The sequence below is a fragment of the Tursiops truncatus genome, chromosome 15, assembly GCF_011762595.2.
Source record: "Tursiops truncatus isolate mTurTru1 chromosome 15, mTurTru1.mat.Y, whole genome shotgun sequence".
In the NCBI taxonomy this organism is placed as follows: Eukaryota; Metazoa; Chordata; class Mammalia; order Artiodactyla; family Delphinidae; genus Tursiops; species Tursiops truncatus.
In genome coordinates this window covers 72,267,229-72,281,638 of record NC_047048.1, presented here as the reverse complement: position 1 = coordinate 72,281,638, position 14,410 = coordinate 72,267,229, and the positions used below count along the sequence as shown (strand labels likewise).

The following is a 14,410-nucleotide window of genomic DNA, read 5'->3' as shown; positions in this document are numbered from 1 at the left end:
ATCTCACTCCCAAAGATAGATTAGAACAGTTAAGTAAATACGATTCTAGACTGTTTCTTGATATCTCTCTATATACATAAGTGCATTTCTGTATTTAAAAAAATTGATCACGCTACATATGCCACTTTATAACGCATCATCTCACTTAATGGAGTGCAGTGGACATCTTTTCACCTCAATAAATTTGTGTCAACATCATTATCTTTTAACCATATAATTAACAATTCTTAATTTTATTTTTTCCCCAAACTCCTCAACTATACCAGGAAAATAACCCAGATAGTACAAATAAAAACTAAACGAGGGAAAAAATCCATAATTCCGTCCCCAAGAAAGACACCAAAACAACTTTGTGTATACCATTCTAGACTTTTATTAATATTCATATATTCATGAAATATGTGCATATTTTTAAAATAAAAAACTAAGTAGTGCTGTTTCCTACCTTTTCACTTTATATAATGGACATCTTCCATTTTAATAAACACCCATCTACATCACCTTTTTTTTTTTTTTTTAACATTTTTATTGGGGTATAATTGCTTTACAATGGCGTGTTAGTTTCTGCTTTATAACAAAGTGAATCAGTTATACATATACATATGTTCCCATATCTCTTCCCTCTTGCTACATCACCATTTTTAATAGCTGCGTTGGTATTCCATCCAGAAAGAGGATCATCTTTTTTAGCTAATCCCTTTTTGATGGATGTTTAGGTTGTTTTCCATTTAAATTATATTTAATACCAATTATTACTTTACGACAACTTCTTAGAACACTTAAGCTGAAGGGTTGCACATTTTTAGAGGTTTTTGGAGCCTGTGCCAATTGCCTTCTGGAAAGTTCACTTAGCTCTCCCATCCTGGGCAGTGTGTTTCCCCATAAGGCCAGGAATTCTGAGTGTCTTCTGAATGGCTTCTCTTTGGATTTGTTTAAAGCAAAGACTGTCCTGAGGAGGCGGAGGCTCCAACGGATCTCCAGGCTAACTCTAAGGAGGAGGAATATCGCAGGAACATCTGGAAGGGCTTCCTCATCTCCATCCCCTACTCGGCCAGCATCGGGGGCACCGCCACCCTCACGGGCACGGCCCCCAACCTCATCCTGCTTGGCCAGCTCAAGAGGTAAAAGTCAGCGCCCCACCCACTCCCCAGCACCGGAGTTTCTGTTCCTTCTATTCTTCTCCTCCTCCTTCATCCAACATTCAGGGGTGTCTGTTGAATGTCTTCTATTGGCCAGGCTCTGGGGACCCAGCGATGCACAAACCCCAGCAAAGTCCTTACTCTGGGGCACTTCCATTCTGGTGGGAGAGACAAGCAATACAGGAAAAAGCAAAGGAATATATAATATGTTGGTGTGACAAGTTATGAAATAAAGCAGGATAATGGAGTAGAGGTGACAGGAGTGATGCTGTTTTATGTAGGTTGGTCATGGTTGTGTGATCTCTCTGATATGGTGACATTTGAGCAGAGACCTAGAAGTGAGGGGATGAACTCTGTGGACACAGGAGGGAACAGCAACCCAGACAGAGGGAATAGCTTGTACAAAGGTGGGACTGTCCTGGGGAACAGCACAAAGCCCAGCCAGGCTGGGGTTCAGAAGGGAATAAGGTAAGAAGAGGCCAGACTAAGGCAACAACTGTAAGGACGCGGCTCTTCCTAAAAGTGAGATGGGGAGTCAGAGGAGAGCTGAGAGCCGAGGGGTGACACGATATGACATCTCCTTCTAAAACCAACCCCAGTGGGAGGTGTTGGCGTGTGGCTGTGATGTGCCGTGAGAAGCTTTGCAACCAGCCACACGGGCCAGCAGTGGAGCGGATTCTGCCAAGAAGTGAAATCTCCCCATCGCTGAAACTGTTCAAGCAGAGGCTGGGTGGCCATCTGTCAGGGCATGAGAATCAGAGGAGGATTCGACAAGGTGGCTTGTCGTTGATTCCATTATTCCAAACCTCTTAGTCTGAAGATTTAAAAAATCCTTAGAATCCTTCAAGATTCTAAGTATTTTCAGATTCCAGGATTCTGAGAGGTGGGGTTTCTAAGATTTCATTGCAGTGGAGATGCATTTAATCTGATTGTAAGTATTTGACAAACAAACAGCAACAAAACTATTTGATATTCAACATGGCCACATGTGCTGGCCAGCTTCTTTATCTGGTATTCAACCAAAGAATGAAGGACTTACTGGGATGATGGAGGGAAAGCTGGTTCGGTTGGTCTTCCTGAGAGCGGGCTTGGTGTACATAAATCAGTACTATACTTGCAGGTAGTCAAAGTTATTTTCATGAGAAAACTTAAGTACGCCCATGTCTTACCTCATGAACCAATTTTAAAACCTTAACCCTGCACCATATTCTCAGGTTCTCAAATCCTTTGATTTTAAGAGTATGATGAAAAACAGTGATTCTCAGCCATGGGTGCATGTTAGAGTCTCCAGGGAAGGTGAAAAAAATATGCTTGGATCTCAGTTGCAGAGATTCTGATTCAGGAGGTAGCAGTATTTCCCCAATTGATTTCAGCCCACTGCAAACCTTCGGTGTCTTTTCGTCTCCATTCTTTGAGCAAGACTTGGCTGTGAGACTGGAAAACCAGAAAGATGGCCCTGCTTCAGATGTAGGGACGATCCGGGCTGACCCTTTAGTCTCCTCATTTAGCAGGAAGTGCTGGCAAAGGGGCAGTTGACTGGGAGGACAAAGCAGAGTCTTGGGTATTAGTTCTTGCTGGAGCACATCCCCAGGGCTGCACAGGAAAGACGTGGACTCTGGGGGCCTCAGGGGCTGGTCCTGAGTTGGGGGTTGGGGAGAATGGGAGGGCATTTGCTATCAGAGGGTTTTTAGGCTGCCTGTCTGCTCTGATGTGAGCAAGCCTTTGTTCCGACTTGAAAAGAAATTAGGGGGAAAATGCTGGAGCTGTAAGTAAAAGTATCAAACATGAAGGATTTTGTGTAAAGTGCACGCAAACTACATGCAAATCATATACAACATTTAATTGCACAAGCTAGGACCTTCTGGTCAGGAAGGAGGGTATTTGAAAGGAATATGGGGTTAATATGGGGTTCTGAATCCCCATCGGGGAACCTGGGGAGACAGGGAAATGGCTGCCCTGAATGTTCTCCTTGGCCTTTGCTCCCCAAATACATTTTATGAGTTTATTCTGATCATGCACGATATAGACACATTATAGAACACTCAGAAAATACAGAAAAAAAAATTTGAACGGCGTTCAATCCCACTGTTAATATTTAGCATACTTCCTTTAGTTTTCGTCTGTAAGTATATGTGCATCCACCGGCGTGGCTGACCTCGGCGGGCTCTCACCTCCCTCTTTTCTCCAGTTTCTTCCCACAGTGCGACGTGGTGAATTTCGGCTCCTGGTTCGTCTTCGCCTTCCCTCTTATGCTGATGTTCCTGTTGGTGGGCTGGCTCTGGATCTCCTTCCTGTATGGAGGGATAACCCTGAGGTACCCTGGTGTTTCACCTGAGCTTTGCGGCGGGATGAACCGTGCTCAGTAGCGAGTGGCCGTCCTAAGTCGTTAGAGTTTCATGTCAGATGTGGCGCCTGTAGTCCTCCTCGCCTCCCAGGGATGTGGGGATTACAGGTGCTGTGGGACGTCGCCTGCTAAGCCCAGGCCCTCAGTGAATGTCGCTCACCATCAATAATTACTAACAGTGTTGTTACTTAAGTAAGGTACACACTCATATCAGAGGAGCAGGTGTGTAGCGTTTCCCATTTCACAGGACCTCAGTACAGGAGAGAGTCTGGGGGGTCATGAGGACAAGGTATCAAATAACATTGACTCAGACAGTGAGAAAAATATTCCTTTATCGACTCATGTAGAATCGATCTGCTTATGCTGGGGAGAAAGTCTCAGTAGGGTGAGGAAAAACTTTAACTCTCTAACCTTTCCAAATTAGCCTTTTAAAAAAGAAAGAACAAGCCTCAGGCCCAGAGACTAAAGGCAGCAGTGGTATCTAGCCATTTTGCTTTGCTTTCATGTCTTTATTTTTGTGAGTACTCTTTTTTTTTTTTTTTTTGCGGTACACGGGCCTCTCACTGTTGTGGCCTCTCCCGTTGCGGAGCACAGGCTCCAGACACGCAGGCTCAGCGGCCATGGCTCACGGGCCCAGCCGCTCCGCGGCATGAGGGATCTTCCTGGACCGGGGCACGAACCCATGTCCCCCGCATCGGCAGTCGGACTCTCAACCACTGCGCCACCAGGGAAGCCCTGTGGGTACTTTCTATGTATGACAAGTGATTCTTGTTTTCTACGTATGGGAGCGATAGAAAGTTTTCCATTTAAATACATTTCTTTAATTAAAATGCTGAGTCTAGTTGGAGGAAAATGTTAAGGAAACACGAGCCCCGTGGTGTGTGGCTATACGAACGTTTGTGAAAGTAGGTTATGAATGCCTGGAGTTTGGGGAATACTAAAATAGGAGCTGCAGCTCAGGGCTGGGGTAGCAGGCATGTCATAAAGTCATTCTCTGATTCAGTCCCATCACCTCTCTGGGCCTTAATTTTTCTCATCTGTAAAATGGGACCAGTAAGAGCTACTCTGGATCAAAGAGATGTGAAAACACCTTGAGAATAGAAAGGCTCTGATCGTGGTGTTCCTTGATCCCTCAGAGCAGAAACTCAGGGTTCAAAGCCCAGCTTAGCCTAGAGAAGCAAGCCCAGACATTGGACTCAGATAAACCAGAGTTCACATCATGGTTCTGCATGACCTTGAGCAACTCTGTCACCTCCCTGAGCCTTTGGTTCTTTAATTTCTTCACTTGTAGATGGGGGATAATAACGAGCTACGCCTAAAATAAAGTCTAAATGAGGGAGAGTGCGAAAACTGCCCAGTGCTGAGCCTGAAACAGAGCCCCTTTCTCCTGTCTGCCTGTTCCTTGGACATCTGCAATACTTGGTCTCGGAGGAGGCTGTGATGAAGGAAATGCAGGTGGAGGGAAGCCCAGTGAGAGAGGTGTTTCTGGGTGGGTAGCAGGAAAGGTTCCGGCTAATCCCATGACACCAGCTTCCTTCAGCAAGTATCCACCGAGCATCTGCTACATGCCTGATGCTGTCACACAGGTGCTGAGGATGCAGCCCCTGGGCAAGACTGAGGCACTCCTGCCCTTGGGGAGCTTGCAGTCTAGGTCGGGGGAGACAGACAGTGAACAACTAATCAAAGCAGAAATACCAGTCATGATTAGTGCTGGGAGGGAAATGGATGGTGAGATCTGATGGTGCACGCTAGAGGGCTCTCACCTTACTGGGAGGGCAGGAGAGCTTCTTTGGGAAAGTGCGTTTGGAGCAGGAATAGGAAGAGTGAATAGATTAACTCAGTAAAAGGGAGAAGGAGATAGGGGTGATGAAGAGCATTCCGGGCAGATAGAGCAATGAGTGCAAAGGCCCCCAGGCCAGAGGTAGCAAGGGGTCTTCTGCAAATGAAAAAAGGTTAAAGGGACTGAGTTCAGGGTGTGAGGGAGATTTGTGGGCGATGAGGCAAAATGATCAACTGGGCATGATTTTACCTCCCCCCACCTCACCCCGACCCAGGGACTTTTGGCAACGTCTGGAGACATTTTGCTTGTCACAGCCAAGGAAGTACTCCTGGGGTCCGTGGGGTAGAGGCCAGAGGTGCTGCGAAACATTCTACAACATACAAGTCAACCCCCTACACCTCACAACAAAGAATGATCCTGCCCCAATATTGTCAAGAGCTCCAAGACTGAGAAACCCTGGGTTAGATCACTGAGGGCCTTGTGGGACATGGATCTTCACAAAAAAGAACCGTTGTGAGTTTTTTAGAAAGCATTTATTTTTTTAATTTGGATAAGCAACACATACACACGGTTCAAAAATCAAAAACAATACAAAGAGGTATGCAGTGAGAATTCTTCCCAACCATGCCTTCGATTACCCAGTCACCCAATACATCCCTCCCAAACAGGTATCCACTTTTATTGGTTTCTCGGGTAATCTTCCAGAGTTTCCATAAGCAAATACAAGCAGATACTATATATTTTCTGGTGACTGGTCTCCCTGACAGATACCATTTTGTATAGTAACAGGTATTTTTGTAAGGTAGATTTCCATAGGAGGGAGTTCTTTTTTTTTTTTTTAATTTATTTATTTATTCATTTTTGGCTGCATTGGGTCTTTGTTGCTGAGCGCGGGCTTTCCTCTAGTTGCGTCGACCAGGGGCTACTCTTCGTTGCGGTGCGCGGGCTTCTCATTGGGGTGGCTTCTCTTGTTGCGGAGCACGGGCTCTAGGTGTGTGAGCTTCAGTAGCTGTGGCACGCGGGTTCAGTAGTTGTGGCTCACGGGCTCTAGAGCGCAGGCTCAGTAGTTGTGGCGCACAGGCTTAGCTGCTCCGCGGCTTGTGGGATCTTCCCGGACCAAGGCTCAAACCCGTGTCCCCTGCATTGGCAGGCGGATTCTCAACCACTGCGCCACCAGGGAAGCCCCATAGGAGGGATTTCTGGCTCAGAGAATAAACACTTTATTTTAATAGATATTGTCCAGTCGTTCTCCATAGGAATTGCACTAATTTGTTCCCCCATTTACAATGTGTGAGAGTGTCTGTTTCCATGCAGCAAAGTGGATTTTTGCCAATCTGATAAGAGAAAAATAATTTGCGTTTATTTTAGAAGCAATTTTGAGAAACTTTTCATATTGAGGAGCAATATGAAAACTTTTCATATATTCATGGGAGACCCTGGTATTTCCTTTCCTGTGAATTGTTAAACTGTGTGTTTATATCTTTTGTACATTTAAAAAATTGATTGTTGGTCTTGGTTTTATTGATTTCGAGTACTCTTTCTATATTGAAAGATTAGTGCTTATTTTGAGTATGAGTTGCAAATATTTTTTCCTGATTTTTTACTTTGATTATAGTGCTTTCTTCCATGCAGAAATTTTTAGAAACATTTTATGTAGATGAATTTATCAATCTTTTCTTATGTGTCTTCTGAATTTTCAATTACAGTTAGAAAGGTCTTTCCATTATAGGAGTTATAAAAGAATAATCCCATGTTTTCTTCTAGTATTTTAATATTTTTTATGTTTAAATTTTTTATCTATCTGGAGCTTATCCTTAGGGTGCAGTGTAAGGATCCAACCTTGGGGTACAGGTTTGGATCCAACTTTTTTCTTTTGTTCCAGATGGCCCTCCAGTTGTCCTGATACCATTTACTGACACACAAACGTTTTTAATTTTAATGAAGTCAATTTATCTGTTTTTGGTTGCTTGTGCTTTTCGTATCATGTCTAAGAAATACTTGCCTAATCTGAAGCCATGAAAATTTACCCTTATGTTTTCTTCGAAAAAATGCTACAGGTCTAGCTCTTCTTCTATTTAGGTCTTTGATCCATTTTGAGTTAAATTTTGTATGTGGTATGAGGTAGGGGTCCATGCTCATCTTTTTGCATGTGGCTATCCAGTTGTCTTAACACCATTTGATGAAAGACTATTCTTTCCCCGTTGAATGGTGTTGGTACCCTTATCAAAAATCAATTGACCGTAGAAATGTGGGTTTATTTCTGGACTCTCAGTTCGATTCCATTGATCTGTATGTCTAACATCAATGACTGAATAGGTCATCTTTTCTACACCAAGCTGGGATACCAACTTTATCGTAGATTGAATCCCCATTTATGGTTTTGTCTATTTCTGGACTTGCTATTTTATTTCCTTGGTTTATCTGTTTATTCATGAGTCTGTTTGACCCCCTAAAGGATTTTAAGCCTGGGAGCCATATGATCAGTTTCACATTTTTAGAAGACTATCCAGGCTATAGGTGGGCAGAACAGATTTTAGAAAGGGAACATAGAGGCAGGCCGACCACTCAGCAGGCTGTTGCAGAGTCTCCAAAACAGAGATAGTGAGACCTGGCCAGATGGTGGTGGGGTAGATGAGACGCCAGTTAGACTGCAGTGGCCGCTCCTAACCTCCCCACTTTCTGTTTCAGGGGCTGGAGGAAGAAGAAATCTGAGATCAGAAGTGATGCAGAAAGTAGGGCTCGAGCCATGATTCAGGAGGAATTCCAGAACCTGGGGCCCATCAAGTACGTGGCACAGGGGTTCTCAGGGTGGGGAGAGAGCCAGGTACTAGACTTTCAAGACAGCTACCTCTTGACTTAATCCCTGACCCCCTTGGAGACTGAGTCCCAAGGGGATTTCAGGACCAACGGCCTGGGAGCCTAGAGATGGAGGGTGGGGAGATGACTTACACAGTCAGCTCTTGCCCTGTCGCTGGGGTAGATACCCTGAGGACCAGTAAGCCTCTCAGGTTGAACTTGGAGGGGGAACCTGTCACCTTCCCGCCTAATGCACACGTTCCTTCCTGGTTCGTGGAGTACCGGATGCTGCCTTGGGTGGCTTCCAGAAGCTTGTTTCGCGCATATTTCTCATGTAGTGAAAATAACTAAGAGTTAGCAGGCCTTCACACCAGGTCTGACTCTGCCACTAATTTTTTGTGTAGCCTTGGGCAAGGCACTAACCCTCTCTGGGCCCTGCTCCCTGATCTGTGAAATGGGCACATTGGGTAGATATTTGCTGCAACATTTAGGGATTCTCTCTTTCTGCCTCTGTCTACCGCTCTCTCCATGTCTGTCCCTCTCTGTGTCTGTCCCCCTCTGTATGTATGACTGTTCCTCTCTCTTTGCCTACCTCTCTGTTTCTGTCAGTTTCCTTTCTCTCTGCTTTTCTGACTCTGTCTCTGTTTCACTTCTTTCTCTCTCTGGATTGTCCCTAGGACTATGGGAAATTCCCAGCAGGAGTGATATGAATGGTTTGTGGGGAGGGGTGCCTGATGCTCAGGAAGGATCCTAGGGCAGCATGGGAGCCCCAGGAAAGGAATCACTTACACCTGGGACACCACTCCCCTCACTCTCGGGACCACCTGGGGAGTGAACTACTTCCAGCTTTCAGAGGTAGGGCCTGGCCCAGTCACACCCAGTGGGCCCCTGCCTGAGGGCTTCCTGTGCTGTGGTCCAGCCACAGCCCACGGTCACAATGGTGTCTGCATCTCTGTGCCACAGGTTTGCCGAACAGGCCGTGTTCATCCTTTTCTGCATATTCGCCATCCTCCTCTTCTCCCGGGACCCGAAGTTCATCCCTGGCTGGGCCAGCCTCTTCACCCCTGGGTGAGACTCTGGGGACCCATGGGATGGAGTCCAACAGGGAAGACTCGGGGCTGGGCCGCCGGAGCTGAGGAGGCAGTGTAGCTGGGGAGAACTGGGCTAGGTTTCCACCTCTCATCCCATGTAATTATTAACAGTTCCTTCTTTTGCCCTCAAAAGTGTTTAGGTTCGGATGATAAAACATTTAGCGTCTCCTGTGTTAAGAGCTTTGCCTTTGGAATCAGACAGAACTGGGTTCGAATGCCAGCTCCGCCACTTACAAACTGTGCAACCCTGAACACGTCATTCATTCATTCATTCACTCAAACAACTTTTATCGAGCACCTATTTTTTGTTAAACATTATGCCAGCAGCTGGGGACTGAGATAAAAACAAATAGACAACAAAATAACTGCAAATTGTAATGAGTGCTGTGAAAGAAGGAGTGAGAGGGTTATACTCTCAAAGAATGGACTGGGGGGCATTGACTTTGGATAGGTTCTGGAAAGAACCAAAGTTTAGGAAGAGTAAAAATTAGAGACACACTGGGAATATCTACTAAAAGCCTGAGGTGGAAATCAACATTTGAAGAACTGAAAGAAGCCCAGTGTAACCAGAGCCTGGTGGGAGGGAGGCAAATTGGCAGACATGTGACTGGAAGGGCAGGTGAGGACCAGACCATGAAGGGTCTTGTTGGATATGCTAAGAGTTTTGGTCTTGTTTTTTTTTTTTTTTTTTTTTTCTTTTAATGGGAGATCAGTAGCAAGCTATTGGAGGGTTTTAAGGTACTTAATCTCTCTGTGCCTCAGCGTTCTCATCTGTAAAATGGTATTGTAAATAGTCCAATTCTCATTGAATTGTTCTAAGGAGCAGTGAGCTAATACATGTCAAGTGATTAGACTGGCACCTAGAAAGAGCTCAATCACATGTTAGCTGTATTTATTAGGGAATGGATAGTGGGGGCAAAATATAGGTGGGGAGAACAGTTAGGAGCTATAGCACCACCTAGATGACCCCAGCGGTCGTCAAACCAAGGCTCATGGACCAAATCTGGTCCACCGCTTGTTTTTGAATTTTTTTTAATGTTTTTAAGTGGCTAGGGGAAACATTTTGTGGCACATGAACATTATATGAAATTCAAATTTCAGTATCTACAAATAAAGTTTTATTGGAACACAGCCACACCTATTCATTTACGTATTGTCTGTGGCTGTTTTCGTATTGTGTACCCTTTAGAGGAGATGTGTACTGAACCCTGGTTGAGGATGAAAGCTTCGATGGCTTGAATGAAAGTGGAGGCAATGGAGATGGAGCAGACAAGATATATTTCAAAGTTGGAAATGATAGGACTTGCTACTGGGTGGGATTTGGGGGCATGAGGGAAAGGAGTACCTGCACAGGTGGGTAGTTGGAGAATAACATTTCTTTAGGGGGTTGGGGGTGGCTTATCAACAATTCCATTTTGCAGTTGTTTTAGACGTGTCAAGTCTAGAATGCCTTTCAAATACTGCAAAGGGTAGTTGGATGCGCAAGCCTGAAGCTCAGAGGAGTCAGGTTGAAGATATAAATCCGGGGGTCACCATATAAATTTCCAATTTAAATCCCTAGGAATTGATGGGCTCAGCCAGGGAAAGCATATAGGAGCGTAGAGAAGACTCTGAGGAACCCCAACGTTTAGGAGCTGGGTAGAGAATGATCCCATTAGAGAAAATGGAGAAGAAGCAGTCCGCGAGGTAGGGGGAAAACACTGGAGCAACGGACTAGCGCAGGTCAAGAGAGGGGAGTGTTTAAGGAAAGAGTGAGTGGGCAAATGTGTCAAATTCTGGTGTGAGTTAGAACACGATTAGATGGAAGATACGTCCTCTGGATTTGGTGAGCTCTGATGATTTTGATCGGCACCGTCCAATAGAGATGTTACGTGAACCACAAATGTGATTTTAAATTTTTTAGTAGTCACATAAAAAAGTAAAAAAAACCAAACAGATGAAATTAATTTGAATAATGTATTTTATTTAACACTATATCATTTCAATATGTAATCCATATAATAAATTATTGTTGAGCTAGTTTACGTCATTTTTTCCACACTAAATCTTCAAAATCTGATGTGTGTTTTACACTTGCCACATTTAGTCTTGTCACATTTCAAGTGTCCAATAGACACATGTGACTCATGGTGACCATACTGGATAGAGCAGCCCTACACACTTCACCCTCTGAGCCGCACACTCCCCCCACCCCTGATAAAATGGGGGATACACGTTCCAATTTCATGAGGGTTCTTAAGAGGAAGAAACAATATAATATCATGGAGCCAAAAGAAGTGGCTCTTATTACCATTCTTTTATTTTTCCAAAATGTAGGTACTTTGGGTTTTTTTTCAAATGAAATCTGGTGTTATAAACATTCCAACAATAGTGAAAATCACTTAGAACCTCAGTCTGCAGTTCTGATGTATGTCTTTTTTCTGACTTAAAAAATGCCTGTCTGGGAACTGTTCTACATCGTGATCGCATTGGTGGTTATAGGACTGTATACATTAGTCAAAACTCATTGAACTATATCCTTAAAATGGGTGCATTTTATGGCATGTTAATTATACCTCAATACAACTAATTTTAAAACACATGCAAACTCACTAAAAAGAAGCCTAGCAAACACAAGAATTTTTTAAACAGAAATGTGATTACAGTAAACATAGTATTTGTTGTTTTTTTTAACTTTTTATTGTTTATTGGAGTAGAGTTGATTAACAATGTTGTGATAGTTTCAGGTGTACAGCAAAGTGATTCAGTTATACATATACATGAAACATAGTATTTGTGATCTGCTTTTTTCTTTGTTGTTTAGTTACAAAATTATGCTCATTATAAAAAACTCAAACAATGCTAAATTGAAAAAGTAAAAGTTAGTTTTCCTTCATTCCCCAGAGATTATCACAATTAACAGTTTGGTGTATAACATTTCAGATACACACACACAACCCATATTAATATATACACACATACATATATGTTTACATATAACAAAAAATTGGAAAATACAATAATACGATCATAGACAACCTGCTATTTCTGACCCACTTCATTCTTTTTAAACAGTGCATTGTAGTCTATAGAATGGGCGCATCTTAATTTAACCAATTAAATCCTTTTTGGATCGTGTCCAATACTACAGATAAAAACTTGCTTTTTTTTTTAATTTACAAGATAACTTGGTTGTATTTCCATGTCAAATGTAACAATTGATAATATCTTTTATCCTTTTTTTGAACAGCTGAGGGGTATTTCATTATATATATTGTAATACACAATGTATTTAAACATGCCCCTACTAAAAATCCTCCATTTTTTTCTAATCTTATCAATAAGGAACATCCCGGTACATAATCTGTGTACAAGAGCCCAATTATTTCCTGAGGATAAATTCCTAGAGGTACAGCAGCTGGATTAAGGGATATTCACATGTAAAGTTTTGAAATGTATTGCCAGCATGTGTTTCTCAACATCCTCATTAGATATTATCACCCTCTTCACGTTTTGCCTGTCTGTTAGCATGTGTTTTGATCTGTATTTCTCTATTACAGTGATATTGACCATCTTTTCCAGTTTCTTGGCTGTTTGAATACTCTTAGTCCCAAATATGTGGGCTGAAGGCCCTTTTGTTGGCACTTGGCTCTGTGCCTCATTGAACTTGGAGCCAGATATATCTGAGTTCAAGGCCATCTCCTCTACAGACTATGGTCTGGCCCTGAGCAAGTTGCTATTGCTCTTTGAGCCTCAGATTCCTCATCTGAAATGGAAGATGCCTGCCCTCAAGGGCTGTTTCTGAGACTTCTGTGGGCTTAATGTCTCCATAGGACATGTTGTGGATCCTTGGAAGGTGGTAGTGAGGTTTTGAGGGGCTATGAGGTGGGCTCCATCTGAGCTCTGCTGGTGTGAATGGGCTGCCTCACCATGTACTAAGCTGCCCATCCCAGGAGGAATGCAAGCAGGAGCTGAACAAATACATACAGGACTGTTACAGGAGCCCCGGTTATGGTGACGCATGGGGGTACCATAGACCCCAACCTTCTGTGGCTCTCAGATTCTCCCCTCTTTGATCAAGTCCCTCTTCCTAGGGTCCTTGAAATGGGAGGATAAACATTTGTTTGGCTCAAGCAGAGTCTAAATGCCCCAGGGAGCAGTGGATAAAGAGCTTCTGCATCCGTGGGTGGTTGCATCCCTGCTGATTGCAGTGCAGAACAGAATCCGGTGGCCGCCGACAGTGTTCCCTTCACGGTGGGCCTAATTCCCTTCGACAGATCCTCATTTGCAAATCTGCCAAACCTTGGCCTGCTGAGATGCCCAGGGTCACATGCTTTGGGGCCTTGTCATTGTAGGTTTATTTCTGATGCTGTCACTGGCGTGTCCATTGTCACCGTCTTGTTCTTCTTCCCGTCGCAAAAGCCATCTCTCAAGTGGTGGTTTGACTTTAAAGGTAAGGTGGGCAAGGCTGGGGTGTCGGTGGCCTGGAGCGTGGTAATCAGTGGCCTGAAGGTGGACTGACAGCCCTATTGTACCAATCACGTGGTGCTGCTTCTTCCCTTGCCCTGTCTGAGCATTTACCGCGTCTGGGTACTCAGTGCTGCCAGAGGGGACAGTCCAGGGCAGGGATTAGCAATTACAGGCCATGGGCCAAATCCAGCTGGCTGGCTGTGCTTATACCGCCTGTGAGCTAAGAATAATGGCTTTCACATTCTTAAAACGGTTGAAAAGAATCAAAAGAAAAATATTTCATGACTCGTGAACGTGGCATGCAATTCAAATTTGTGTCCACAAACAAAATGTTTTTAATTTCTTCAATAAGAGGTTTGCGGACATCTATTAATATTTTCTTTAGTCATATAAGTACCTATACAGTAGCCTCGACTTGGCCCAGAAAAACTCTGGGCCCAAAGCAGGAGTTGCAAGTCAGTTGCCTAAGGGCCCGGAGATGAAAACCTCAAGCTGGGTTTAAATGGATAGCAAGTGGTGGGGGAACTGAGGCAAAACTGGCTCTAGGCATTCAAATTCAGCCTCAGGGAGTCACTGAGCCCTCCACACCAACCTGCCTGTAGGCTGGCCTTCAGATCACCAATCTGTGACCCCACCGGAATTCCAGCCGGTGTCTGCAGAAGAAGGTGCCAACGCCTGCCACCTGTGACAGAGGCTGTGACTGGCCCATCTCCATCTGGGGCAGTGGGATGAGCTCTGGACCAGGAGTCAGGAACTAGGAGGTCATAATCCAACTATCTTCTATTGTTGGAAAAAAATAGCGTATTACACA

The 14,410-nt window shown here is 44.1% G+C and overlaps 1 protein-coding gene across 6 annotated transcripts in view; it reads left to right on the top strand.

Moving 5' to 3' along the window:
* Positions 1-14,410, top strand: part of SLC13A3 (solute carrier family 13 member 3) — a 93,613-nt gene that overhangs the window by 60,133 nt on the left and 19,070 nt on the right. For 5 of the 6 annotated variants that reach the window (XM_073793059.1, XM_073793058.1, XM_019943917.2 and 2 more), the window contains exons 6-10: positions 939-1,121; positions 3,328-3,453; positions 7,952-8,047; positions 9,023-9,127; positions 13,485-13,582. In XM_073793059.1, the coding sequence (XP_073649160.1) occupies positions 939-1,121; positions 3,328-3,453; positions 7,952-8,047; positions 9,023-9,127; positions 13,485-13,582 (608 nt within the window). The remainder of the gene's footprint in view (positions 1-938; positions 1,122-3,327; positions 3,454-7,951; positions 8,048-9,022; positions 9,128-13,484; positions 13,583-14,410) is intronic. The other variant, XM_019943923.3, reaches the window with a different exon arrangement.